Here is a 26138-nt window from a genome sequence, read left to right as displayed (position 1 = left end):
CAGTTCCGAGCTGTTGGGTCCTCTGCAGCCGAGCCAAACCCGGCAGCAGCAACACAGATCTATTTATTATTATCAGAAGTATCTTATCATGCTGGAAATGTGGAGCCAACACAGGTAGGCTACGGCTGAGCCAGTCTTGCAAGCCCTCTGCTCCGGAGCTCTGCTGCCTGTACCTACCCAGCCCGTGAGGCTGCCGTGTTTCGTGTCAGCTGGCCTGTAAACAAGAGCCAAGCAATTGGCACATCCAGGGAGCTGCCACCAACAAGGCTGTGATTTGGGCGCAGGGCTGGCAGGGAAGCAGGGCCACATCTCAGCAAACATCTCCATCTTCGGAGCCCCTCTGTGCTGCAGCTGCGGGGACAGAGGCTGCTTCACCCCCTGGGTGAGGACAGACTGCGAGGTGATGATGGGGCATCTGCCAGCGTGCTCGTGGGATGCAGACTGGCATAAGAACACAGCAAGAAGCGCCGCTGTACTTCATTGCACAAATGATCAACTCCAGCACATAATGGGCTGCATTCATTGCTCTTGCCAGCAGGTGCAATTCCCACTGCAGACGGTAACAATTGCCTATTTATGTCAAGTCCTGATTACTGTATTATATGTAAAACAGGTCTTTCTCACAAGCCAAACATGGAGGAGAAAAAAAAAAGCACCAAACCAGCTGTGATGCACCCAAGCCTGCGGTGCGACGCCGGCCCCAAGGAGTGCACTGCCATGGCTGGGCCACCTCAGCCTGCAAGGCTCAGAGCTCAGAACACCCCGATGGGGGTTGAAATACCAAAGGTGTCCTTGGCAGAACGTGTCCTCCAGCGTGGTGCTGCTCCATCCCCGGGATGGGCACGACGTCCCACCTCCCTCTTCTGCAGCTCCTCGCCATCCTCTCCAATGGCAGGAGCTGAAGCAGGGGACGGTGACCTTTTCAAGCTTGCTCTTCACAGCACCTGCAATCCTCCAGCTTGCCCTGCATCCCCACTCCGTGCCCAGGAGCCACATGAGGAGGCAGCCAGCCCCACCTGTAGCACCCAGTGACCACCGCACATCACCAGCCCACTGCTCATCCATCAGCAAGGACTGCCCACGGCAGGGGACCAAAGCCCACGCGGCTCCCAGCTCTCCCATCGCTTTACAGCTTGGATGAACCAACAGGGAAAAAGAGAACGATGAAATATCGATTGGAGGAGTTAAAGCTGTTTATTCACCAGCAGTTGCACAGGAAGCACCGAAGGATATTTCACAACCCCACGGCGAGGGGAGCGGCTCCCTCCAGCACCGTGCCCTGTTTCACAGCACAAGGTCTCCAAGCCAAGTCCCACGGGGCGCTCCCAGCACCGCCACCGCAGCAGCTCCCACGTGCTCCGGGCAGAGAGCACAAACACACACCAGGAAACACGATAAGCGTGAGCCCTGTGGGATGGGCAGCTTGGACCAGAGCACAGCCCAAACACATGGGAGCAGCAGCACGGCGGGGCCGGGGGGTGGGCGAGCTCAGCCACTTGCTGGAGCATCCACACCCAGCCTGCGTCCCAACGGCACTGCAGCCAGCTGCTCAGGTGATGAGCAAGGAAAACGCCCCTGAAAAATCAACGTGAGCTCCAAAACGCTGACCATAACACCAGGGCAAGTCTGAAACCAGAAAATGCTTTATTGGAAAGGTACAAAAAAACCAGTCACTGCAGCTAAATTTACAGCAATAAATTACGTTGTGGCTGTCAAGAGAAAGTAATGGACACATACACAGGGCTACTCGCCTTACAAACAGGAATCCACATTGCTTGGTATATCAATAATTTATTTTATAATAAAAAAGCAGCACAAAAATAAATATTGAAATGAAATTACTGAGTAACCACAGAGGATAGAATGAGCTGGTGATAAAAAAAAAAAAAAAAAAACAACTTAAAACAGAAGACTTCTATCATTAAAAAAATGAAAGCAAGTATCCACCATCTACGGAAACACCCCAGCAGACTGAAATACAGACGAAGGAAAACAAATCCACGTTACAAAAGTTTTTCGGTTTTTTGTGGTTTTTTTTTTTTTTTTTTTTTCCTTTTCCTTTGTTTCTTCGTTTTAAATAAAAACAATCATGACAACAAAGTTTAAATGATTTGAGAGAGGAAGAAATCAAATCAAATCAATGCCACTTTCTCCTCCTCCTCCCCGGGTCCGAGCCGTGCCGCAGCCCAGCCCTGCCGCTGCTGCGCTGTCAGCCGGGGCACCGCGGTCTCCTCCGTCAGATGGCAGAGCTGGGCGAGAGCTGAGATGCTGATTTGCTGTGGGGGGGTCTGGAGGTGCCCTGGAGGGAAAGGTTTCCCCACTGCCACTGGAGAGCTCAGCAAAGACACCTACGAGACCGAGGATGTCCCTCCCGGCGCTGCCCCAAGGTACCCGCGTGGATGCTTCGGGCTGTTTCCAGCATCCCAAGGTACCCACATGGCGCTGCGGAGGGGGAAGAAAGGCCCGGGGGAGAGGATCCCAAAGCTCGGCCTCAGAGCCCCTGCTCCTGGGGGGGCAGAGAAGGGAGCCCAGCATCCGAAATACCGCAGCGAACTGATGCGGCAGGGAGCGCCCGGTGACCCCGCGGCAGCAGCCGGCTCCCCACGCCACGCTCACCCTGCGTGTCAGGCTTGCGAGGGCAGGACGGAGAGAAACAAAACAGAACAACAACAACAAGAACAAAAAATAACAAACGGAAACAAACCGAACCCCAGAGGAATGCAATGCGACAACCCCAAGCTGGAGGGCCCTCCGGGGCGGAGGGTGGAGGAGTTGGGTCTCCATGGTGGTCAACAGCTTTCGGGTCATTCCTCCCTCCACGTTACCTTGCAATTCTGATCCCCCTGTGGAAGTTTAGCCAGGACATTTCATTCCCCTCCAGGTCACCACCCAGGGAGGGAGCCCTGGACCGGCGATTTCTTTTAATAAAGATTTACAGTATCAAACTTGGAAAAAAAATTCTCTTTTTTTTTTTCTTTTTTTACGAAAAATCTGTACGATAAAATGTATATAATTATATATTTATATATATATTTCTCTCTCTTTAAATATTTCCACGTGGTCCTTATGGATATCCAATATGGATTACCTACCATGGCTATGGTATCAACAGCTTTAACAACACCCAGGCCTCTTGTTCTTTATCGAGTGACCAGAGATCGAAGTGCCTACCAGCACTAAACTAGCAATCACTTGGACAAGCCTTTGGCACCCTTCCAAGAACTGGAAAAGAAAATAAGAAATACTTGGCCAACAAGGGAAGTGCCACATAAAGATATGTTTCTCAACAGCAAGAAGACCCCACGGAACAAAGTTCAACCTCCATCCCCCTCCGTGCCGTTGGTCTGATCCCCCCCCCGGCAAGGGCCAAGGGCAGCCCGAGGGTGTTCCTATCTAGCCAGGAATGTTATGGAGCTCTGGAGCTGTCCTAAAGACTGGAAGCATTTGGGCATTTACAAGTCAACTGGCCTTTTTTTTTTTTTTTCGTTAAAGTTTTCATTTAAAGCCCCAACAGTGCCAGGAGTCTCCACTCTGCCTGTTTTTGGAGGCACCTGTAAGGTCTGGGAAAGTTTCCAATGTTTGTGAGCTGGAGAACATGAGAGGACCAGGAAATGACAGTAACGTTTTTCTCTTCCTCAGCTTCTGCTGTGGGAGTCAATAACTGGTACTGATACACAGGACATCAATCTGCCTGTTAGGAGATAGGGAGGGAGTGGAGGAGAAATGAGGTAACGCTAAGTGTCATCCAAACCCTACGCGTTGGAAAATCACTTGAAGGAAACTCCCTGCTCCCCTCCGGCACATGTGGCTCTGGCAGGGGTGAGAAGCCTTCAGGAGGAGGCTCCCCTGCCCCTTCCCAGCTCCGTAAGGTCAGGAGCACAGGCGTCGAGGACTGAACAAGAGCCGAGGCTGAGGCTCCTCTTTCCATTAACCTATTTCACAAAGAACCCTCTTGGGGAATCCAGAGACTCCAATGACAAGGTGGAAAAGAGAAAGAAAAAGCAAGCTCACTTCTTCCAAAGGCAAAGAAGGCTTCACTGGAAGTCTACAAACTTACTGCCCGTCAAGACAAGGCAAAGCCCCAAACAAGGAATCATACAGGGTGGTGGATGCCCGCATACCGTGCCCTATGCGACAGCGGCGGCACTCCATCAGCTCTCTTTCAGTCCAAAGCACTGCTGAGCTCCGCGCCACCTCTGGCCTCCATTCCAGAGCCCGAGTCCTCTAAGCTCTGCCCCTCACCTCATCCATCAGCAGTCTCATTCTCTTCTCACCTGCATGACAACAGGCATCGTCCGTTCCACAAGTCTCTGCCCTGCAAAACTCACAGTCCCTTTTTCTTTCCTACTTCAAACAGAAAATTAAAAATAAAGCACAACAGAACACACAAACACCAACGTAGCTATTTTTTTTTTTACAGTGACCTGGACACGTTCATCTTTTCAGCGCTGCTGTGTGACAGCACAGTTCCTCCTCTTGCCTTCCCACTTCCTGCCCATCGCCGGGCCAGAAAACCCCTCTCCCAAACCACTGCTCAGAGCCACACTCACGACTCCTCGGTCCCAACTCTTCCATTCCCTACGCACACAGATTCCCGTCCTGCCCTCCGCGCCTCTCCTGGGGCCGTCCACACATTCCCCAGAGGAAGCATCAAGATTTGGGGTCACATTCACACAGGCTGTCTGAACGCTGAAGAACGGACTCATACAGCTCCCAGCCAACCTCCCCATGGCCATTCCCTGCTCAACAGAGCCCAGCGAGCCCAGCTCCGCAGCCGGGATGCTCCTTGCTCACCTACCAACGCTTCCACCAAAGAGGAGGCTCTGACTCCTCCTGTCTGCGCTACGGCCCCCTAGTTACACCTCAGTGCTTCAAAAACACCTTTCCCAAACCTTCTGCACAAACCCCTTCTCGTAGTGCTGATCCCAGCAGAACAGCCCCTCTGCCTTGCAGTCGGTTCTGCCTCCACCTGCTAATACTTCCTCGTCTCTCCTTCTCCTCCCCACCACACCGCTCTTCACAGCATCTACCGTGCCTCCTTCCCTTAAGCTTCAGGGAATCCAGAAAAAATAAAATAAAATAAAATAAAATGAAATAAAATAAGCCGCTATTTCAAGACTGTGGATCATTTGGAAGAAATACACTGCATAAATATACCCAATTCACAGGACACCTTAGGGAAGGAGCTATTGGGAAACGTGGGCTTGGAATAAAGGAGGCTGCAATGTAGTTTTTCATAGGCCACACAGGTAGTGAGGCGTATTAAAATATGTAAAATATATATTTTTCCATATTTTAACAGCATGGATTGAAAACAAAAGGTTATTCCTAGTGGGTGTGGTCAGACCCAAGCATTAATCTCCATCATCCTCCCACTCCCATCCACTCGTAGCAGGACGAAATTCAAACCTAAATGCCTATTTCCCTGCCCTCAGAACAGCAGATGGAAGCGGGGAGGGAAGGGGAGACCCTTCTGACAAGGAGTAGGATGCCACTAAAGGAAACTCTTTTCCATACATTCATCTCACACGATGATTTCTACGGTCCATCTGTTTCCTGGCTCTTGAGCATCACTCACGAAGGCTCTGGAGGCTCCTCGGGTATCTTCTCCCAGCCGGAATGCTGCCCACGGCTGTGAGGGGTCGGGGAGGTGGGGGCAAGGAAGTAGATCTTGCAACTTGTACTGCAGACAGAGCTCAAATCCTGGACGCGAGGGGTTGACGGAGCCACCGAGTCCAGAGAGAAGCAGCCAGTTTAAGTTCCCTTTGTAGGTAATTTTTTTCTTTTCTGTTTTCTTCCTTATTTATTTTATTTTTTATTTTTGTGGGTTTTTTGTTGTTGTTGTTTTTTTTTTTTTTTGCACTTTTGGAAGAGAGTTGTTAAGATGCCAATTCTTGACGTGACCAAGAACTCCGGAACAATGCATAAGAGCCTCCTCCCCCCCCCTCTGAAAGGCTGCTAGTTCCCCCACCGAGGGCACTAGGATGCTGCTGAGAACGGCACGGAACTGGATGAGATTTCGGCTGATTTCACGATGGTGATGACACTGGTGGTGGCAACTTTGGTCGGGGTAATGGGCCCTCGCGCCACAGTACGAGCAAAGGTCTGGAGTGCTTCGTACTTGGAGCGCAAGGCGTCCAGCTCTAGCTTCATGCTGCTGTTTTCTCTGGCCAGCTTCTCCACCTCTTGCTGCAGCTCAACCCGCTGCCTCTCCAGCTCCTCTTTCTGAGTCACGCGCTTGATGCGGCAGCTGGCGGCGTAGCCCCGGTTCTTCAGCGTGCGCCTCCTCTGCTTCAGACGGATGACCTCCTCTTTGGTGAGACCCCGCAGGTGCTGGTTCAGCTCCCGTACGGACATTGACACGAGTTCATCATCGCTCAGCACTGGGGCATTCTCTCCCGACTCCTCCTTTACCTGCAAACACCAATGGCACAGGGGTAGCAGCGGCCCGGTGGAAGAGGCTGACGGGGACAGCAGAGAGAGGCTTCCCTTCAGCACCCTACTGGAAATGCCCCAAAGCACTTCACAGAGCTTGTGCTCCGCTCAGATACTGCCATGGTGGGGTGACAGGTGGCAGAGATGCAAGCACTGCTCCCATCTGGGTTCAGGGCACCCTCTCAAGTCAAGGACAGCAGTGAGCCTTGTAGGAGCACAGAATGGCCTGGGTTGAAAAGGACCTCAAAGATCATTCAGTTTCAACCCCCCTGCTATGTGCGGGGTCACCAACCAGCAGCCCAGGCTGCCCAGAGCCACATCCAGCCTGGCCTTGAATGCCTCCAGGGATGGGGCATCCACACCTCCTTGGGCAACCTGTTCAGTGCGTCACCACCCTCTGGGTGAAACTCACTTTGAATGGAACAGTGAGATTTTTAAGGAAATAAAAGGACATGGAAGTCTTTTGCGTTCCTCTGTCAGGAATTCGCACTGAACCTTAAAGGGGGCACCTTTTATCAGCACTGTTGGGACATCAGTGCAGTAGCCACTTGTGTGCAGGGCTTCATTGAACATTTTGTGGCTTTCATTGAAGACTGCTCATCTGAGTGTCGAACAAAACCAAGCCTGATTGGCTTCACTTGGTCTGACTTGGTTGTCCTGACTCTGAAGGTACACAGGAGAAATACCGAGGGCTCGTGCTTTTCTCCGAAGCACGTTTGCTACCACAGCTACTTTCAGAACCCTTAAGACACTATCGTTCTGTCTCTTCAGAGACTGTAGATAGCTGGATCGAAGAGCCAGGACACAAGAAAAACTACAGCAGAGCATGACCAATGCACATGTGGTCCACCACACAGCAGGTATACCCAAAGCATTTACTGTCTAGTGGATCTGCAAGAAAACAGGTGGGAGCTTCCTCTCCTCAGTGCATCTTAGCACTGAGAGCAGAAGTGCTGCACCTGGGGCACTGCTTTCAGGATGCTGCCAATGGCCAGAGGTCTCTGCGGCAGCAGATGGGACAATCTGGCCCTGCACTCTTGCACAGAACTCAGCCTTCGAAGTACAACCAATATTCTTCTACCCGTCTCCCTAAGAACTTCTCTGTAGATAATATGAAATGATGTTAGGGCCCATTTGTAGGAGTCTCCCAGAAGAAGGAAAGACGAGGCATGCCATGTATGACAGTCACCGCGTGCAGCACAGCTGTGCGGCAGCCTGCCCCAACACCCAGCACCCCCAGCACGGCCTCTCCCCTACCTTTAATGCCTTGTTCGGTTTGGGATTAGTCGTCATAACCTGAGCACAGTCTTCTGGACAAAACTGCTCAGAAATTGCAACTGGAAAACACAAAACAAGATTTTTGGGGTTAGACAAACCTCAGACGTGAAGGTAGGTTAACAGAACAGCAGTCCAAAACCCCGACTCCAAAACCCCACCAAAGGAAATCAAACCACACAAGGAAGGATTCAGAGACCGGTCCACCCCGTACAGGTGTAAGAAGGAAAAATCTGTTCTGATAGCCACGTTGCTTTTTAATGCTCAGGCCCTTCTATTTTGTTTCCAAGCACAACGAGGACAGGGCAGGGAGGGAAGGACATGGCTCACGCCGCAGCCGTGCAGGCAGCCATGCACTGCCCAGGCCCTTCTCGCTCACCTCCCTCCAGAGGCATCCGGACACTCCGGACGCCCTATTTGGGACTGATTGAAGAGTTAGCTCCGCTCATAAAAGGCACCGAAAAGCCACAAGACAACAACTCCGCTCGCATTTCCAACGCTTATTAACCCAGCTTGACACTGAATCAGCAAGGCAGAAATAAGCAGCCCTGTTTGTCACCTGCTCCCAGCGCCGTCCCCACCCAGCGCTCCCAGAAAACCCAAACACCAGAAACAAAAGCCCCCCGTGATGACAAAGCACGGTAGCAGCTCGGCTCTCCCGCCGCCCGACGATGCTCACAGCCCGGCAGCCTGACGCTGTCTGGCGAGGCGGGCGCGTGTCCACCGACAGCATCCTCCGCCAAGACGCTGCCCTTCACGCTCACCTTAGCCGAGGACAACACCCAGCCGCAGCTCAGCAACGTCCCCCCTAAAACCATCACCCTACAGCACAGCGGTACATACCCCGGGAGGGGCGGGCGCAGCCGTGCCACCATCACCGCCTCCGCCCGTCGCTCCCCGCCGGGAGGGCTCCACGCCACGCCGGTCCCCCCCGACGCGCGGCTCCGAGGGCTGTGCAGCCGGCGGCACCGCGTCTGTCTGCCGGAGTCCTCTCCTTCTCCCCCCCCCCCCCCCCCCCCACCCGGCCGGGCCCGAACCCTCCCCATTTCCACGTCTGCGTCGTGTCACACATCCTAATCATTCATGAAAAATCCAGCCAAAGCATCCCAAGCATGATTCCCGTCTGATAGTTGCCATGGTGACCTTGGGAAAGTAGCCAACCCCGAGACAGTCGTCATGGCAACAGAGAAGCCCAAAAGCAATAATGACTTCAGGTCATGTCTGTGCAAAGACATCACCAAGTCGGCGCGGAGTAAACAAACTCATTCATAGCTGCGAACGGGGGGCGGAGGGAGCGGGGTGCCGAGGTGGGCAGTATGGCTACAGGACACCACCCCGGCTACGGGGCGTGCGTTTCGGTTCCTCCTCTGTTTTTCAGCACGAGACAGCCCAGCGCCACACATCAGCCAGAGGAGGGCCAAGGACAGCCGTGCTCCCCAGCCCCGCTCTGTGATGAATGGAGCTGGGAGCGATCAGCACGCGGCACCTCCCCGAGCCCCGCTCCGCTCCGCTCTCCTCCCCGCGCGGCTCCAGCAGCCCCTCCCGCACGGCACCAATCCCCGCAGACCCCCCCGTCGCCTGGCACCTCACTGACCTGCACCGGGCTCAGACCTCAGCGCTGCCCTCCGCCCGTCCTCCTCCTCATCGCTTCCCCTCGGCCGCCCACCCCTACGTCCAGGCAGGCACGGAGGAGGAAGGAAAAGCTCGGCCGGCCGAGGGGAGCCGAGCGCTGCCAGTGCGTAAAGGAAGCGGCCGGCAGCCCCCTCCCTGCACGCCGCGCAGGCACTTGGTGCCATAGTTATGCAGTGAGTCACCAGCTGTTTACAGAGCACGGCTCGCATTCCCACAGCATCGGGAACTCTTCCGCCCCTCGGTATCCCCCCTCCCTCGCCGCCCCCCGGCCCTACAAGGATGGGGTGCGCGGCGCGGCCGGAAAAGGGAAGGCTGAGCGGGCGGGCGGGCCGTGGTGGGGCGGCCGTACAGAAAGGCCTTTCATCTGCACCCGGCAGGGCTTCAAAGCGCCGACGGAAAAACTGAATGGGGCGATGGAGAGATGCACCGCACTGCGGAACAGAAGCGGGCAGAGGTGGGAGCCCCGTGCCGGGGCAGCCGTTCTGCCACCTGTCACCCCGTGACATCGGAGCAGCGCTGCGGAGCAAGGCCTCGTCCTGCACCTCGTCCTGCACGGCACGGACAGAGCCGTCGCAGCGCAGCGCCGTGTGCCAGAGCCACTGCCGGCAGCGGGGCTGGAAGGCGGCTGGGCACGGTGGGGAACGGCTCTCTTCACGCACGGATGGGACCGCACGCAACCCGCGGCTGGGGGAGCTGCAGGTGCGCTCCCAACACGTCACCTTGGGCAAGCCGTGGAACCGGGGGATGTGCCGAGCGGGAGAACCCACGTGGATCACCGAGTCCAATTCCCAGCTCCACACAGGGCCTCCCAACCCCAACCCCAAACCCAACCCCTATGGCTGACAGCGGTGTCCCAGCGCTCCCTGAGCTCCGGCAGCTCAGGCTGTGCCCACCGCCCTTCCCCGACCCCCAGACACCCCTCCCCTGGCAGCTCTGCACCACACCCTCAGGCCCTGGCACCGAACCAAACCCTGCCTATAGGTACCACTCGTGCTGCTCAGCTCCCAGTGACGAGGCATCCCCAGTTATGAGGCAAAAGCCCCAAAGTAACAGCAAATCACCCCAACAGACATCGGGTGCTGTCCCCCAACCACACTGCTTCGGCCTCTGCTGGGACACCACCTGCAATGTGATTACTACAACCCTTTTAGTCTTTACCCTGTTGCTGCTCATCTTTCCTCAATTGCATTTGCTGCATCACGTCTCAAATTAGGAAGCTCGGCTTTTTGGGACAAGGACCGCATTACATCTTCGCCCCGTAAGCGGCGTGACACACTCAGGACGCTACAGAAATAAAGCAGCGAGTAGTAATACACCGCCGGTACGTGCAAAGGCTGCCACAGCTCACATCCACAGCCAGTGTTTTGACTGTGGGTTACATAAAGAGCCCTTGTAATTCTGCAATAAAGTTATCCATCAGCAGCCTCGCCCGCTCTCAGGCTCCTGTGCCATTGGCAGCATCCCCCCACAGCGGGGCACCCCCACGTCTCAGTGCTGAGGGTCTCAGCCCGGAGCACCTCACGATCGCTGTGCTCTGAAGGGGAAGGCAGCAGAAAGCAAAGGCAGAGCAGAGCTCCCCATGTGAGGTTTGCAATTAAGGCGAAAGGAAACATGCCAGAGTGCAACTTCAGACTTTCCACGCTACGGGGCTCTCACGGCGCGTTACGCACTGAGGGATTACCATAAAGTCGATGCCGACACCCAACGACTGCGGACAAACTCCAGTTTTAAAGCTCTTTCTACGCCGCACGAAAAGCCTGGCCAGAACACGAGGGCCTGGCAGGCAGCCCTGCTGGTGTTGAGCTTCCATCCCGAGACAAGCACAGCAAACTGAAAACACGCAGCCCTCACCTTCAGCCGGGCCAGCAACAACTTCCAGAGGGCAGAAAAACAGCGAAGCGCTCGAGCAGCGGCAGCAGGGATCTCTGCCATCGAACCTCAGCGCAGAGCTGAGTTATGTGGGGAATACTCCTCTCGTTCCCAAACGCAGGGACTGGATTCCTCCAGCAAGTCACCCAAATACCAGGTTTACCCCCAGGTTATCCTCAGCTCCAGTCGCACTCACTGAGGGCACCTCCGGAGCCAGCGGGTGAAAGCGGCTCCAGCTCTCACCTCTGCACCTCTGTGGCACCATGTGGATCCCCAGTGTGCCACACAGCCCCATCTCTCAGCCACCACACAGAAACCCCTTCCCCACTCCGACAGCCTTCACACACTCTGCAGGGCAGACTGACACCTGTCATTCATTTGTAAGGAGAGAGGGGAGGGCTGCGCTCCCGGTGTGAATCAGACAGCAGGAGCATATGCAAGGCAATATATTTGACATGAACAGAGAGAAGACACAAGGAGGGGTGAGTCACTGTTTACTGTTCTAGAGGAGCTCCGCGCAGCCCTCGCCCAGCTGGCCAGCTTTCCACTTCCCTTATGGATCGGAACCAGCATCCAGCAGCAGAGAGGAGCTTCACGAACCTTCAGAGCAAAGGCGAGAGCTGCCAGAACACGGCTCTAAGAGGCGCTCTCTGGGGAAGCCTGGACGGAGATCAGACAGCCCTTGGTGGTTGGGTAAACAGCCTCGTCAGATGCTGCAGAGCCTGCGGTCAGCGAGCAGAGCACCAGCAGGGCACACCGCCACATCACAGCTGGGACCTTGGGGAGGAGGTGGCCGAAGGGGACAGGTACGCAACAGGCAGAGCTGGTGCTCACCAGCCACAGGATGCAGCACTTTTTCCATCATGCACATACAGGGGGCAGCGGCAGAACCTCACCAGAGTCACATCTCAGCATCGCTAGCCCAGGCAAGCTGAGCCTGCAAGCAGCAGCCAGCTCACCCGTACACAGAGCAGTGCCGGGACAGGGCAGGATTCCCAATGTCCCCGTGCCATGGCCAGTCAGCAGGTCGGACACCTTCACCTGCTGCACAGCAGCATGGCATTCGGGTCCTGCAGCACCACGGAGCAGGGATTTGCTACACCCACTATCCCACCGCTCGGGAGCTCAGCAGCAGCGGGACGGCTCCTGCCTCTCCCCCGGCCCTCGTGTTTATGGCCGTGGAGCCGCATGGCTTTGCGGTTGCTTCATGCTTGGAAGGCTCTCTGCTCGGGTATGAAGATAGCCCGAAACAATAGCTCAGACAGAAGTGGAAACTGCCGGCTCATCTCGACAGGGTGCTGAGCCGGAGACTTCCTGAGAATTGAAAGCGCTCGCGCCGCTCGAGCACTTCACAGCTGGATGTTTACAGCACGGCCAGCTCAGCCCACAGCCCCCGAGTGCTGCCGGGCCAGAGCTCCCAGCTGTCCCCTCCTGCTGCCCAAACACAGGCAGAGCCTCACGCTGCCCACTCTCACGCCGCCCGGTTTCACAGCGCATTCCACGCCATTAATCACCTCCCAATGCTAATGCACACGGGGCACACGGCGCTGCCCTGAGCTTTCCCTTTCGGAAGGCACCGACCGAACTGCGAGCTGCAACAGATTGCTGAGGGAGCACGGGAACGGGATGAGACACGACAGAGCAGAACGAGGGGAGAGCAAAAAGCTGACAATTGGCCGTCGGGCTCAGAAACACCTCCGAAGCGGGCTGTGAGCTTGCACCAGCATAGGTACAGACATGCAGCGTGCCAAGATGAGCCGCCAGCTACGGAGAGCCGCCGTGCCCCATCCTCGTGGTGATTGCAGTGACAATTAATTAGCGCCCAGCACCCCGTCAGGTGCAGGCAGAGTTAACTCCGCTGCCTGCCGGCCCTGCGCGGCGCCATTGGGCAGCGGCAGCGTCCATCAGAGCGAGGAAGTGACTGCGCGGGGAAGGAGCTGTGCTGTGCTGTGCTGTGGGACACGGAAGGAGAGGGAAAAGCACCGACACGCAGCGCTGCGAGCGGACACTGCCAGGTAATGAATGCTGCGGAGTGCCGGAGTGCATCGACGGCACTGATGGCAGCGACGGCACAGAGCTGCCCTCCAGCACATCCCGCCCGACGGCTGTGCCCGTTCTCAGCCCTGCTCGGGCTGCCGGCTGCGCTCAGAAGGCAGGGGCAGGTGACGGCAACAGAGAGGCCCTGTAGCTTTCTGTGACAGCGCTGCCCAACGGGCCCGTTCCCAATTCGGGACCTGGTGGCCTGCTTTTGGTGGAGCTCTGGGACAGCCCCGCGGGAGAGGAGCGGGAGGAGGGCGGCCCTCCTGCAGCTCTGCTCTCGGTTCCCCTCCCCGGCGGCCCCACGCTGCTCTCCGGCTCTCGTCCTCCCATCTCCACGAGGAGCTCGGAACGGGTTTTGCCCCAGCCCCGTTTCCGAGCAGTAACGACGCATCATCACCATCATCGCCACCACCGTATTAAAACCCCCGGCCGTCCCGCGCAGCGGCGGCTCACACGAGGAGGACGCTGCGGACGCGGCAGTCCCCGCACGGATCCCCGCAGGCAGCAGCGCTGCGCGTGGCCGTGGGCCGTGGGCCGGTCGCGCTCCTCGCGCGGCACTGCGCGGTATTTCCAACCGCCCGCTGCCGCCACAACAGGTTGACCCCGCTCTATTTTAAGCGGCGTTCGGAGATCGAAAGGCGGCACGGAGCGCGTGCACCGCGGCCCCGACTCGCGGCAACTTTCTTCCGGCGGAGGGGCGCCGGGGGGGACCCGCACCTCCCCCCGCCACGTGCCGCCGGGCCCGGTGCTGCGCGGCCCGCGCGGGGCGGCGGCCCCACGTGCCGGCGCGGTGGTGACTCAGCACTTTCCGCTCAGTCTCCGCGGGCGCGACCCCGCCCGGACGGCACCGAACGGACACGGCGGGGCCGCGCCGCGCCGGTTCCCCCCTCCCCAGCCTCGCAATACCTTCACACCCCCCCCCCTCCCGACCCCCTCCTCCCCGATCGCGAGCGGCGGCGGAGGCAGAGCCGCGCGGCCCCCCCCCCCCGCCCCCCGGCCCCACCCCGCCGCCGTGCCCGCGCCCGGTGCTCACCTGCGTGCCGGCGGGAGCGCGCGCGCGCCCGGGGCGGGGGGGGCGGCGGCGTGCGGCGGGGGGCGGCGGCGGGGGCGCTGCTGGGGCTCGCTGCCTCCCTGCGCGCCAGTCCCGCGGACAACAACAAGCGCGGGGCGGCCCCCTCCCCCCCGCCGCGCCGCCGACCAACCAGCGCCCCCGCCGCTTCCGGCATGGCGCGTCACCGCGCGCGTCACCCCCGGCCCGCCCCGCCCCGCCCCGCCCCGGCTGCTCCGCCGCGTCACCGCCGGCCCCGCCCACGCGGTTCATTCATGGCCGGGGAACGGGAGGGGATGTGTGACGTCACGAGGCCACGCCCCCTCGCTCGCCGCCGCGCTGCGTAGCGCCGCGCCGCGCCCCGCGCGTGGGGCGGTCGGGCGGCGGGCACGGGGCTGCGGGCCGCGCGGGCTGCTCGAGGCGGCCGCGGTGCCTCAGGGGCGGCTCCTGGGCGGGCCTCCGTGCGCAGCGAGCCCGAGCCTGAGCCTGAGCCTGAGCCCTGAGCCTGAGCCCGAGCCTGAGCCCTGAGCCTGAGCCGCACCGCGCCGCGCCGCGCCGGCGCTCCGTGGGGACTCGCTGTGCCTGCAGCGCCGTCCCAATGGCGTTTCAGAGCTCGGTAGCACCCAACAGAGAGGAAAATGGCCCAAAATCAGAGAGTCGGAGAGTCATTACGGTTGGGAAGGACCTCGAAGATCGCCGAGGCCGACCACAACCCGTCCCCACCGGACCGCGTCCCTCAGTGCCACACTGCAACGCCTCCGGGACCGTCGGCCCCACCGCCCCCTGTGCCGCAGTGCTATTGCATCACCGCCCCTTCTGGGAAGAAACTTCTCCTATCATCCAACCTGACCCTCCCTGTTGCAATGTAAAGGTCAACACAGGTGGCTGAGCAAACCCAGCAGCCTCCATCGAAACTGGCCTCCCATTGCGTTTCTGTGTGGGGCTATTTACGGCTGCATTGCGAAGCTGGCGCTGGCCCTTTGCAGTTCGTGCTTTCCAGCCTCGGGGCCAAACCTCCTCAAATAGCCACGGCTGAGGGCTGCAGTCAGACTTTGCGTAAGGTTTCACCTTTCACCGCTCCCTTTGCACGACGCCTGCGAGACGTGGGGAGCCCCACGTACGGCACACCCGTGTCCCGTGGAGTCCCGTGGCCACCCGCATCCCCACTGCGCTGCCCACCCTGCTGTGCTCTGCGGGTGGTGGTACGGCCACAGAGGTCCCGGCTGCATCCAGGGCTTCTCCCCAGGTGGTGGCTGTGCCTTACGTGTGGTCCGACCCTCTGCAGTGACCCAAAGTGGGACATTCTCCCCTGGCTTTGGAAGGATGGGGTCGAACATACTGTGTATGGCTCGGGAGGGAGGTTGTTGGAATTCAGCTTCTGGGTGAATTGGCCATTCACAGCAGGTCTGGATCTTTGTTTTCATTCCCGGAGAAAGCAGCTCTGCTCCAAAGGTCTGTTGTCCTTTGCTGCTGACCTTTAGACTGCAGCAGCCTTCAACGGCAAACAACGAGCGGCTCTGATCCCCTGAGAGTGCAAACCTGGCCGGGAGTGTGCGCACACACACACACACACACACACACACACACACAGTCCTTAACAGGAGAGTGTGAGCACATGGCAGAAAGTGCTCTTGGTGAAAAATAAGGGGACAAAGGGGGCCTCGCTTTGGGGATGTGTGGAGCTGTGATCAGCCGTCCTGCTGTGTGCTCAGGTCAGGCACCGCGGAGTGCTCAGCACAGACATCTCTTCCACAGTCTGCTTGGGCTGAAGGGCTCTGATCCTGAAAAGGGGAGGGTGGAAATGTGACCGTGCAGGTTCTTCAGACCCAAAGTATACATAGGAAAATTGAAAAAAAAAATCGTTCATCTCCCATATTCCCCACCACGGGGCTTCGGAACAGCACGGAGCGTGGATCTATCTATATATACAGACGCATTAAAAACGCACAGCAAAGCAAAACAGACGAGAGAGCAGCTGAGAAGTCAGCTGAGAGGCGCGTTATGCGGCGCTGCTATTAGAGAGGAGCGGTAGGGGTTGGGCGATTGCTCGGAGCGTTACGGCGGAGCAGACAGAGCTGCGGCGCTGCCAGCCCTGCGCCTGTGCTGCCCGCACTGCCGCCCGCCCGCAGCCGCAGTATCGAGAGGAGACACGTGTATGTAAGCGCCTGGCGTGGCCTGGGTTGTGCCCCCCGTGCTGGGCTGGGGGCCCCGCATCCGTCCTCCTCGCACTTTCTGGCAGGGCCGGCTCTGTGCCCTCTGCCCAAAGGGCCATTGCTGCGTCGCGGTGGCCTGGCACGAACGTGTGCGCCCGGGCAGGCGGCGTGCCGAGGAGGTTGGGGTCGGTGTGCCGAGGCGGTCGGCTCTGCATGCGGGGTGTGAGGGTACCCACCGCGTCCCGTCCCCACCGGCAGCCCTTCGGCACGGATGGGTGCTGCGGGGTGCTGAGCGGGGCGGGCCATTTTGGTGCGGGGCCGGGGGAGGGCCGATGGGGATAAAATCCGCTCTCCAGAGAGAGGCGCCGCGCTGAGCTCGTGCGGATGGCAGGCTGCGGGGCGGTGAGGTCTGGGCGCTTTGGCTGGAGGCGGGGAGGAGAAAGTTGTGTCCTTGTTTATAGGGCCGGGATTGCTCCCTGCAGGCAGCGGGGGCTCTGCTTCGCTTGCAGTCTGGAAGACGTTTGCCTGAGAAGTTTCTCAAATCATGCGTTATCAGTGGGAGGCAAACACTGACGGCGTATTCCCTGCTGTCCAGCCCTCCCCAGGCTGAAAGGTCTGACTCAGGGCTTTGGGCACGAGCAGAGGCTGCTCAGAGCAGAGGATGCTCCGCGCCTCACGGCTCCCGGCGCTATGCTGTGGTGGGGCCGGGCACGGGCAGCTCCAGGCAAAGCCATCGTGTTTGCCATAAGTTTGCAGAGCACATCTCAACCAATGCAGAAAGCTCTGCATCAGGCGCTGCAGGTCTTGCACGAACTTCCCCAGCCACTTCCCATAACCACGCATGCTTCATCTCTCTCCCCTCGCTCCAACCCCAGGACAATGAGGTCGTACCAGAAGCTGAGGACGGCGGTGCCGCAGCTGGTGTTGAGCCAGGAGGAGGAGGAGGAGAGTGCGGCCACCCCAACACCTGCTGGCCGCAGCAAGCTGGCCCCGTGGTGGGTGGGCAGCGGGCTGCTGATCACCGCCGTGCTGCTGAGCACCATCACTGTCTGGGTGCTGCGACAAGTGTCCAGGGGCTGGCACGGCCCCGCACCACCTTCCCAATGTCACCTGGTCCCTGAGAGCCACCGCTATGACTGCTACCCCGAAAGGAGCGTGGTGGTGACCCAGGAGCTGTGCGAGAGCCGGGGGTGCTGCTTCATCGAGACCCCCCCTGCAGTGGGGGGCAAGAGGGGGGTGCCCTGGTGCTTCTACCCACCCAGCTTCCCCAGCTACGTGGTGCAGAGCCTCAACCAGACGGCGCTGGGCATGACGGGGCTGCTGGTGCGCAGGGAGAAGGCCTATTACCCCAAGGACATCCAGGTGCTGAGGATGGATGTGGAGTTCCAGACGAACACACGGCTGCGCATCAAGGTGAGCGTGCCTCCTGCCCTCTTCCAGAGCTCTGCACTGTGTCCCACATCTGTAGGTGACCGTGCCTGCTCGCAGAGGGGCTGGCAGCTGCTTTGCTCCTGGCATGAACACATGCATCCTCAGTGAGCATCTCCAGCCCTTTGTCCTCCTGCTTTGCTGGTACTCATAGTGTCTTTTCTCCCCCTTGCAGATAACCGATGCAGCCAAGCCCCGGTATGAGGTGCCCCTGGAAGTTCCCCGAGTGATGAAGAGAGCAGAAAACCCCATCTACAGCCTGGAGTTCTCCCAGGACCCCTTTGGGGTGCTGCTGAGGCGCCAAGGGACAGGGACAGTGCTGTAAGAGCCCACCTCCTCTGTGCATCCTTCCCTCAGTGGGATTCAGCGTGCCCCCCTGGGGGCTTTCCTTAGGGAAAAACGCACCTACACATCTCAATCCATTAGTTATCATTGCTTTCATCCTTGCCACAAGCTGTGGTTCTCACATGGGGACACAGCAGAAAGTGGCTTTCTAGACATGCAAGCTGGAAACGTGGCCACGCAGGACTGGGTGGGTCAGCACCTTTCCCCGAACCTACCCCAAATCCTCACCAGTGTCATGGAGCAGCTCTAAACTGTCTTGAGTGAGGCACAGCCATGGGATGTGGGTCCATAGTGTGTCACCAGGGGTGGACCTGATGGCTTGGTGAAAGGACCAGCAAAGGGCCTCAGCTCTGCCTGCTTGGCCTCGCTTTTGGGTTTCTCCAGAGAGCTGTCTGTGGTGTGGGAACTCCCCAGTGAGTGCTGGGTCTGGGCTTTTGGGGAAAGAAACGCCAGTGGCTTCACTGTGCTGCTCCGGCCCATGCTGAGCCATGGGGAGCTGCAGTGCTCAGCGCAGGGCAGGGTGTCCCAGCGCTCCCCCGGATCCTGTCCTGTCCTCCTCCCTCCCATTTTGGGCCCTGTGGTCTGTCCTTTCCTCGGGAGCTGCTTATCAGCGAGGGCAGGCGGAGAGCTCCCCAGCCACATCGCCTCGGTGGTTAATTATAACCGGAGTGGAAACTGCCGGTGTCAAATGAACGGCTGTGCGGGGTCAGGCTGGCTGGGGTCAGGATGTGCCACCACCCAGACCCCGGTCTGCCCTGATAGGACTGGAAGTGGGATGGGACGCACCGCTTTGCTGCCGTCCAGATGCTTCTAGAGGGAAGGGCACATCACTGTGAGGGGGTTACCACCCCCTGGTGACCCTCTGTCCCGCTGTGTCACCCGGCAGGCTCAACACCACCGTGGCTCCCCTGATCTTCGCCGATCAGTTCCTGCAGATCTCCACCACGCTGCCCTCCAGGTTCCTGTATGGGCTGGGGGAGCACCGCAGCACTCTGCTGCACAGCCTCGACTGGAACACCCTCACCCTCTGGGCCCGTGATGTGGCCCCCACGGTACCCCTGGGGCAGGGAGTGGTCAGGGGGAGGACTTCGGTGCAATTGCAAAACATGCGCCCTGATGGCCCCGGGCGCTTTCTGGTCCGTGCAGCAGGTTGTGGTGTGGCTGTCCTGGGCACAGCTCAGCAGCGTGCAGGGGAGAAGCAGCTCCTGTGGCTGCCAGCTCCAAAACCGTCCTCACCTCCCTGCCGTGCCCTCCATGGGGTGACAGATGCTTGGCTGAGTGGTGGCAGCTGATGTGTCATTGGTTAGCCCAAGTCTCATGGCTCTGGGCTGAACTGCTCTGCCTGGGAGCTGCTCTCTCACCAGGCAACCCCTGCTTGCAGGAATCCTTCAACCTGTACGGCGCTCACCCCTTCTACCTGCTGATGGAGGAGGGCGGCGATGCCCACGGGGTTTTCCTCCTCAACAGCAACGCCATGGGTAGGTGTGTGGCATTGGTTCAGGATCTTGGGGCAAGAGGAAGCCATAAAAGGGAAAAGATGTGGTCCGATGGCTCCGTTATTGAGCTGAGCCATCTGTTTCCTGGCTGAAGCGAGGCTCTTTAGCAACTGCCGAGCAGTTTAACCACACGCCCAGCTGCTGAATTGCTCTCAGAAAAGCGGGTCCCTCACATGCAGCTCTGTGCCCATTTCCCATCTGCCCAATGCAGCCTTGCCCTGAGGCTGTCAGAGTGTGCGATTCCTGCCCAGACGGGGATGCCCCCCTTGCTGTCCCCAGCTGTCCCCAGCTGTGCCGCCTGTGCCCTGCAGCACCCTCCTGCTGGTAGCCCCACAGGGTCCTGCTTTGCCAGGGATGGTGGTGGCAGCCACCTGTCCGCCCCCCAGTAGCCATCTGGGACTGTGCTGCTCAGAGCAGGGCTCCAGCTGTGCTCAGCTTCAATGCAGCTCTGCTTCCCAGGGTGAGCGTGGGCAGAGCACGGGGAAATGCATCACCCAGCTGAGGTCTGAGGGCTCAGCCATGTGAAAAACCCGGGATTGCCCTGACTCCTGAGCACTGGAGCTCTCAATTCATTATCGACTTCAGAAATAAAAGAGGAGGGATATGAAGGAAGGCATGCGTTTGGTTTTTAAGTGGGGGCCAACAGAGGGCACAGCTTTCAACTTGAAGAGTGTGTTCGTAGAGAGCTTTCTCCATGTATAGACCGGTGATCTGCTCAGCCTGTGGTGGTGTGAGCCCTGGACACCCGCAGGGATGTCTCCTTTCCTGCATCGTGGTGGTGCTGCCCGGCCCCATGCAGGGATGCTCCCCAGGTCTCACTGTGCTTTTCTCCCCACTGTGCAAAGAGGTGGCCCTGCAGCCTGCCCCGGGCCTGACTTGGAGGACCATTGGAGGTGTGCTGGACTTCTACATCTTCCTGGGGCCTGACCCCAACATGGTCATCCAGCAGTACCAGGAGGTGATAGGTAAGCACGCACACCATTAAGTGCTCTTCCCTTTGTCTCCGTGCCCGCACCACCCCGTCCCTCCAGGAGCACCATGTGGTCACCCCGTGCTCCATCTCCCCTTTACCCTTCCTCTTCCACCCCCTTCCTCTCCCATCCCTTTGCCATGCTGACATTGCTTTGGGACACACTGCAGGTTTCCCAGCCATGCCTCCACTCTGGGCGCTCGGCTTCCACCTCTGCCGCTGGGGCTACGGCTCCAGCAACGAGACCTGGCAGACTGCAAGGGCCATGAGGAACTTCCAGATCCCACAGGTACCCCATGGAAGGAGGGAGGGATGGGGGCTGTGTGCTGCTGCCTGCTCTGAGCCCATTCCCTGCAGGATGCGCAATGGAACGACATTGATTACATGGACGGGTACCGGGACTTCACCTTCGATCCCCAGAAATTCGCCTCCCTCCCCTCACTGGTGGAAGATCTCCACAAGCACGGGCAGCACTACGTGATGATCTTGGTAGTTGTCTCACTCACGCTCAGGGCTGTCATTGGTCCAGAGCTGGGCTTGGTGGCTGCAAGGCAGGGACCGGGGGCAGCTCACGGCCCCCTCCAGTGCCTGGGTGGTGTTAGCCGGCTCCAGGACTGGGGATTTTTGTCAGCAGCTGTAATCTGCCATTGGAAATCCCCTGTGAGGGCAGGGAGTGCTGAGATACGGGCCAGGTTATTGCACTGAGCACAGGGAGGTGGGCTCCTCATCCCCATGGGCAGAGGGACCATAACCGGGTCTGGGTTCAACTCCTGGGTGCTCGACACAGGAATCCCCACTTCCCCACGGGTGCTGAGCTCTCGTGACCCCACGGTGATGTCCCACTGCCAGGAAATGGGATGTGGTTCTGCTTATTGTGGGCGGTAAGGGCTGGGGCTCCTGGGGTGGAAACGGACCCTGGGAGGGGACGTTGGGTTGCCCCAGACAGATTGAAGTCCCCTTCGTAGCCCAAGCTGTGACCTGATGCTTCTTGCGTAAGTGCATGATTTCTTAGATTTACCCCCCCTCCCCAAAACCCCATAACGGGTCCTCGGGACTTGCAGAAGTGATATTTTAGAAAATGAGCCTGGAAGTGTTGAAGCAAGTTTCTGTTCCTCTTGGTTGAAACAGCCGCCGTGTGTGGGCTCTGGCTGACCCTGCCCTGACTGTGCTCTCTGAATCACACCGGCGTTGCAGGGGGAAGGGGCCGAGAGATACTGACCCTCTGCTCCATCCCCAGGACCCCGGCATCAGCAGCACCAGCCCCCACGGCTCCTACTGGCCTTTCGATGAAGGCTTGAGACGTGCTTTGTTCCTGAACACCACCCAGGGGCAGCCACTGATCGGGCAGGTGAGGAGCTGGGGGCAATCCTGGGGGCTTTGCAGGAGTCGGGCTGGGGTTTCTTCCCTCCTGTTGGAGGAGAAGGCAGGTGGCCGATTGCCAGGGCCCGGCCCCGCTCTCAGTTTTCCACATTTCACCTCGTGGCATCTCCACCCGCCTCCAGAGCCAGCTCCTGCCCCGGCAGAGGCACCCCTGCAAGTCATATGAGTGCAGCGGGGTCGGTGGTTCTGCCTGAGGCCGATCATCTGATCCTCTCCCTTCCTGTTTTTGGGGTGGGAAGAGGTTGCTTGTGATGCTCAAGTGTCTCCAATCTGCTCCGGACCCACAGCCAGTTTGTTACCCATTCACAGCCACTTGCTCCTCCTGGCTCTCCCTCTCCTACTATAACTATACTGTAACTATAACTATATGTGTGGACGCACACACAGCATCCAGCCCTCGGAGCAGTCAGCCTGGATTTTACCATTGGTTTTATTGCCTGTTTCAGCCCTGGGTCCTTCAGCATGCTCACGGCCTCCGGGTATCCCCTTCCCCTTAGCATTCTGCCCTGCTGAACCACTTCTCTGCCACATCCCTGCAGGTCTGGCCTGGTTATACTGCCTTCCCCGACTTCTCCAACAGAGACACACATCAGTGGTGGCTGGAGAACCTGCAGCGCTTCCACACCCGTGTGCCCTTCGATGGCCTCTGGATCGTAAGTGCTCCCTGCTGGCTGTGCCACCTCCCTGCTCCGGGAGCAGCAGCCATTCCCCAAGTGCTGCTTTTCTGCTTCATTGCGTTTTGGCAGGACACCACCCCAAATATGTGACCATCTGTGTGTGCTGGGCAAAGGGGCTCAGTGGTGCTGGTGGTGTGGGGGGAAGCCCGGAGCCTGTGGGTTCCAGCACACCCCTCTTGTGCTGCCCTTAGACGTCACTGATCCCCAACAGCCCCCCCTTCACACTGCTCTGTGGTTTTCGTAGGACATGAACGAGCCATCCAACTTCATGGATGGGTCTGAAGAGGGCTGCCCACCCGGAGAGCTCGACAGCCCCCCGTACACGCCGGGTAAGGAGGGCGGTGAGATGCAGGCTGCGCTGGTAGGTACCGCGTGCTCTCATGGCGCTGAAAACTGAGTGCTGTGGAGGAAAACCATTCTTCCAAAACATCACATCCCTGTTCCGCACCCTGAACGTGCCCATCCCTGCTTTCATGTGCCGATCTCCATACCCGAGCATTGCACGCTTGTGGCTGTACCGGGGCGCGGGATGGGAGTTGCCGTGGGAGCTCAGTTTGCAGCACGGGGGGATCTGTGCCCCTCACCCTCTCCACCGAATGCCAATGGTGGCTGTCCCTCCCGGCAGCTGTGCTGGGCAATTCCCTGTCCGCCAAGACGGTGTGTGCCTCAGCGAAGCAGAACGCCTCGGTGCACTACAACCTGCACAACCTCTACGGGCTGAAGGAAGCCGAAGCGACGGCGAGGTACCCGAGCACCCTGGGGATAGGATGGGTGAAACCGTGCTGCTCAGGCATGTCAGTGTAGGAAAGGAAGTGGGGTTTGAGTGCCTGAGCCAAAGGGAGATGCTGTGGCTGCTCACAGCCTTGCGCAGAGGAACGAGGAGAGGAGGGAGGATAAAGCTGGTCCTGTTCCAAACCCAGGCACTGTGCTACCCGTACTCCCAGAGCTGTCTGTAGACATTTAAGGGGTAAGGAGACTCCTCAGGGCAGCTCTCACCTCCTGCTCCTGGGTGTCCCCATTGCCTTCCAGCGCCTTGATCCACATCCGAGGAAAGCGTCCCTTTGTCATCTCCCGCTCTACCTTCCCCAGCCAGGGCCGGTACTCGGGTCACTGGCTGGGTGACAACCGGAGCCAATGGAAGGACATGTATTACTCCATCCCAGGTGGGTGGTACGGTCTCACAGCCCCGTCCTTCCCCAGAAAGCACCCCAGCCCTACTGGGATTTCCTTTCATCCTGAATTCTGGAGGTGGCGGAGACCACAAAGCTCCCTATACTCTGCTGAGCATCTCTGCCCACCTGTCTGCAGGGATGCTGAGCTTCAGCCTGTTTGGGATCCCACTGGTGGGGGCCGACATCTGCGGCTTCTCCGGCAGCACCTCGGAGGAGCTGTGCACCCGCTGGATGCAGCTCGGGGCCTTCTACCCCTTCTCCCGCAACCACAACACCCAGAACGAGAAGGTCTGGGGCGGGATGTGGGATATGGGATGCAGGATGTGGGATTTGGGATGTTGGATACAGGATGCTGGATTTAGAGTATGAGATGTGGGATGTAGAAGGTAGAATGCAGGGGGATGCAGGCACATTCGTCCCGTGGGGATGGGGATGTGGGTGGGGATGGGGCAGTTGTTGACTCCCTGTGTGTCCTCCAGGCCCAGGACCCCACAGCTTTCAGCCCCTCGGCGAGGACAGCCATGAAGGACGTACTGCTCACCCGCTACTCCCTCCTGCCTTTCCTCTACACACTTTTCCACCGTGCCCACCTGCAAGGGGAAACCGTTGCCCGACCTTTGTTCTTTGAGTAAGAGCACCCTGATGGGAGCTGCTGGCATGCTGGCTGTGGTTGGGTGGTGGAGGAGCAGCTGATGGCAGCGTTGTCTCCATCCCACTGCAGGTTCCCCTGGGATGTGGCCACGTATGGGCTGGACAGGCAGTTCCTGTGGGGCCAGAGCCTGCTGGTGACACCGGTGCTGGAGCCCGGAGCAGACTCGGTGTTGGGCTATTTCCCCCGAGGCGTGTGGTACGACTTCTACACGGTGAGGAGCACCACGGCACCACTCACGTTCAGGTTTTGGATGATTTGGATGAGGCTCTCAGGGGATGCTGAAGTGTTGGAGCATCACCAGCTGTGGGACTTGCTATCCAAGGAGCTGCTCCCTGGCCCCATGCCTGAGCCCATCACCGTGTCCCTGATCCCCCTTTGTCCTTTGCCCCCTCCCAGGGCTCCTCTGTGAACAGCAGTGGGGAGATGTTGAAGCTGTCAGCCCCCCTGGACCACCTCAACCTGCATCTCCGGGAGGGTTCTATCCTGCCCACACAGGTGAGCTCCCTGCTGCCACCTCCCTGGGCTGGGGACAGTCTCAGAGGAGTCCCCTGCTCCATGATGTGTCCCTCCTCAGTCCCCGGCATGTCGTAGCCCTCCCCGCCCCATACTGGGCACACAGCTCCACAGCTTCTTTTGAAATCCAGAAACCCGGGACCACCAGCAAGGCCACCCGAGGGAACCCGCTGCGCCTCATTGTGGCCCTGTCCCCACGTGCCACTGCCTGGGGGGACCTCTTCTGGGATGACGGCGAGAGCCTGGACACCTTCGAGCGGGGCAACTACTCCTACCTGGTGTTCAATGCCACAGAGGTGGGGCATGGTGGGGAGGGCGGGGGGGGGGGGGGCGTCCAGGACACCTCGTGCTCACACCACCCCCTCCTGCAGAACATCTTCACCTCCAACGTCCTCCATGCCAGCACCGAGGCCACCTATGTCACCATCGACACGGTGAGCTTCTACGGAATGCAGGAGCCGCCCAGCAAGGTCCTCCTGGATGGGCAGGAGAAGCCCTTCTCCTACCTGGACAACCAGGTATGGCCTTGTCTTGGAGTGCTCTGTCCCGGGGGTGCCCATCCCTCCTCTCCCAGCCCTCACTGGTGGGGGGCAGGAGGGGGAGGACGGTGCTCTTGTGATGCGTGGAGGGTTGAGGTCATTGCGTAAGAGCTGGAGGAGCTGAGCCATGCTGTCCCCTCGTGTCCTGCAGGTCCTCACGGTCAGCGGCCTCGGCCTCAGGCTCAGCCAGGGCTTCTCCCTGCAGTGGCTGTGAGCTGGGGGGGGGGCTGCCCTGCCTTGCCATGACCTGCTGTGCACGTTCCTGCTCCAGCCCTCAAGGCCACGATGGTAACACAGCGCCAGGGACTGTCACCTGCTGTCACCCGCTGCTGCAGATGGGGGCAGGGGATGTGGGGGGGGGGGGGGGGGGGCTCCATGCTACGTCATCACTGTGGGGCGAGGGGTGTGCGCCTGCGGCCCCGTCTGCAATAAAGGCACGCGGAGAGCTTGGTGTCTGGGTGTCCTTCTGTCCTCACACGTGCCACCATTCCCCCCCATGCTCCCCAGTCCCGTA

The 26138-nt window shown here is 59.1% G+C and overlaps 2 protein-coding genes across 11 annotated transcripts; one reads left to right on the top strand and one right to left on the bottom strand.

Annotated features, from left to right (window-relative positions):
- Positions 1-1627: 1627 nt before the first annotated feature.
- MAFK (MAF bZIP transcription factor K) lies at positions 1628-16288 on the bottom strand. Of its 6 annotated transcripts, none has more exons than XM_040647315.2 (3): positions 15639-16288; positions 7693-7772; positions 1628-6414 (listed from the first exon to the last, which is right to left on the bottom strand). In XM_040647315.2, exons 1-3 carry the CDS (start codon positions 15721-15723, stop codon positions 5980-5982), a joined length of 600 nt encoding a protein of 199 aa, XP_040503249.1. In that variant the 5' UTR covers positions 15724-16288; the 3' UTR covers positions 1628-5979. The 6 variants fall into 6 exon arrangements, with proteins under 6 accessions (XP_040503249.1, NP_990087.1, XP_046756513.1 ...); NM_204756.2 differs by lacking the exon at positions 15639-16288 and adding an exon at positions 14285-14409; XM_046900557.1 differs by lacking the exon at positions 15639-16288 and adding an exon at positions 13705-14319.
- GAA2 (alpha glucosidase 2) lies at positions 13168-26070 on the top strand. 5 transcript variants are annotated; one of them, XM_046900985.1, is made up of 21 exons: positions 13168-13226; positions 14910-16456; positions 17328-17865; positions 18056-18201; positions 19112-19277; positions 19607-19703; positions 20567-20686; positions 20862-20980; positions 21049-21180; positions 21929-22039; positions 22611-22724; positions 22993-23077; positions 23374-23491; positions 23778-23911; positions 24057-24208; positions 24400-24548; positions 24642-24783; positions 24969-25067; positions 25217-25381; positions 25457-25603; positions 25776-26070. In XM_046900985.1, coding segments are annotated over exons 2-21 (2799 nt in total). In that variant the 5' UTR covers positions 13168-13226; positions 14910-16454; the 3' UTR covers positions 25839-26070. The 5 variants fall into 5 exon arrangements, with proteins under 5 accessions (XP_046756941.1, XP_015149823.1, XP_015149822.1 ...); XM_015294337.4 differs by lacking the exon at positions 14910-16456; XM_015294336.4 differs by lacking the exon at positions 13168-13226 and having other exon boundaries at positions 16359-16452.
- The last annotated feature ends 68 nt before the right edge of the window (positions 26071-26138 follow it).

The sequence above is a fragment of the Gallus gallus genome, chromosome 14 (assembly GCF_016699485.2).
Source record: "Gallus gallus isolate bGalGal1 chromosome 14, bGalGal1.mat.broiler.GRCg7b, whole genome shotgun sequence".
NCBI classification, from domain to species: Eukaryota; Metazoa; Chordata; class Aves; order Galliformes; family Phasianidae; genus Gallus; species Gallus gallus.
This window is presented reverse-complemented; position numbering and strand designations above follow the sequence as displayed.

Coding starts and splice junctions, on each gene's coding strand:
- MAFK (XM_040647315.2), bottom strand. CDS start 15,723: ATGAAAACAAAGATCCAGACCTGCTGTGAATGGCCAATTCACCCAGAA. Junction 7,773..15,638: donor TCCCTCCCGAGCCATACACA/GTATGTTCGACC, acceptor TGTGTTTTCCAG/TTGCAATTTCTGAGCAGTTT. Junction 6,415..7,692: donor AACCGAACAAGGCATTAAAG/GTAGGGGAGAGG, acceptor TGGTGTTTGCAG/GTAAAGGAGGAGTCGGGAGA.
- GAA2 (XM_046900985.1), top strand. Junction 20,687..20,861: donor GCAGTACCAGGAGGTGATAG/GTAAGCACGCAC, acceptor GACACACTGCAG/GTTTCCCAGCCATGCCTCCA. Junction 24,784..24,968: donor TGTGGTACGACTTCTACACG/GTGAGGAGCACC, acceptor GCCCCCTCCCAG/GGCTCCTCTGTGAACAGCAG.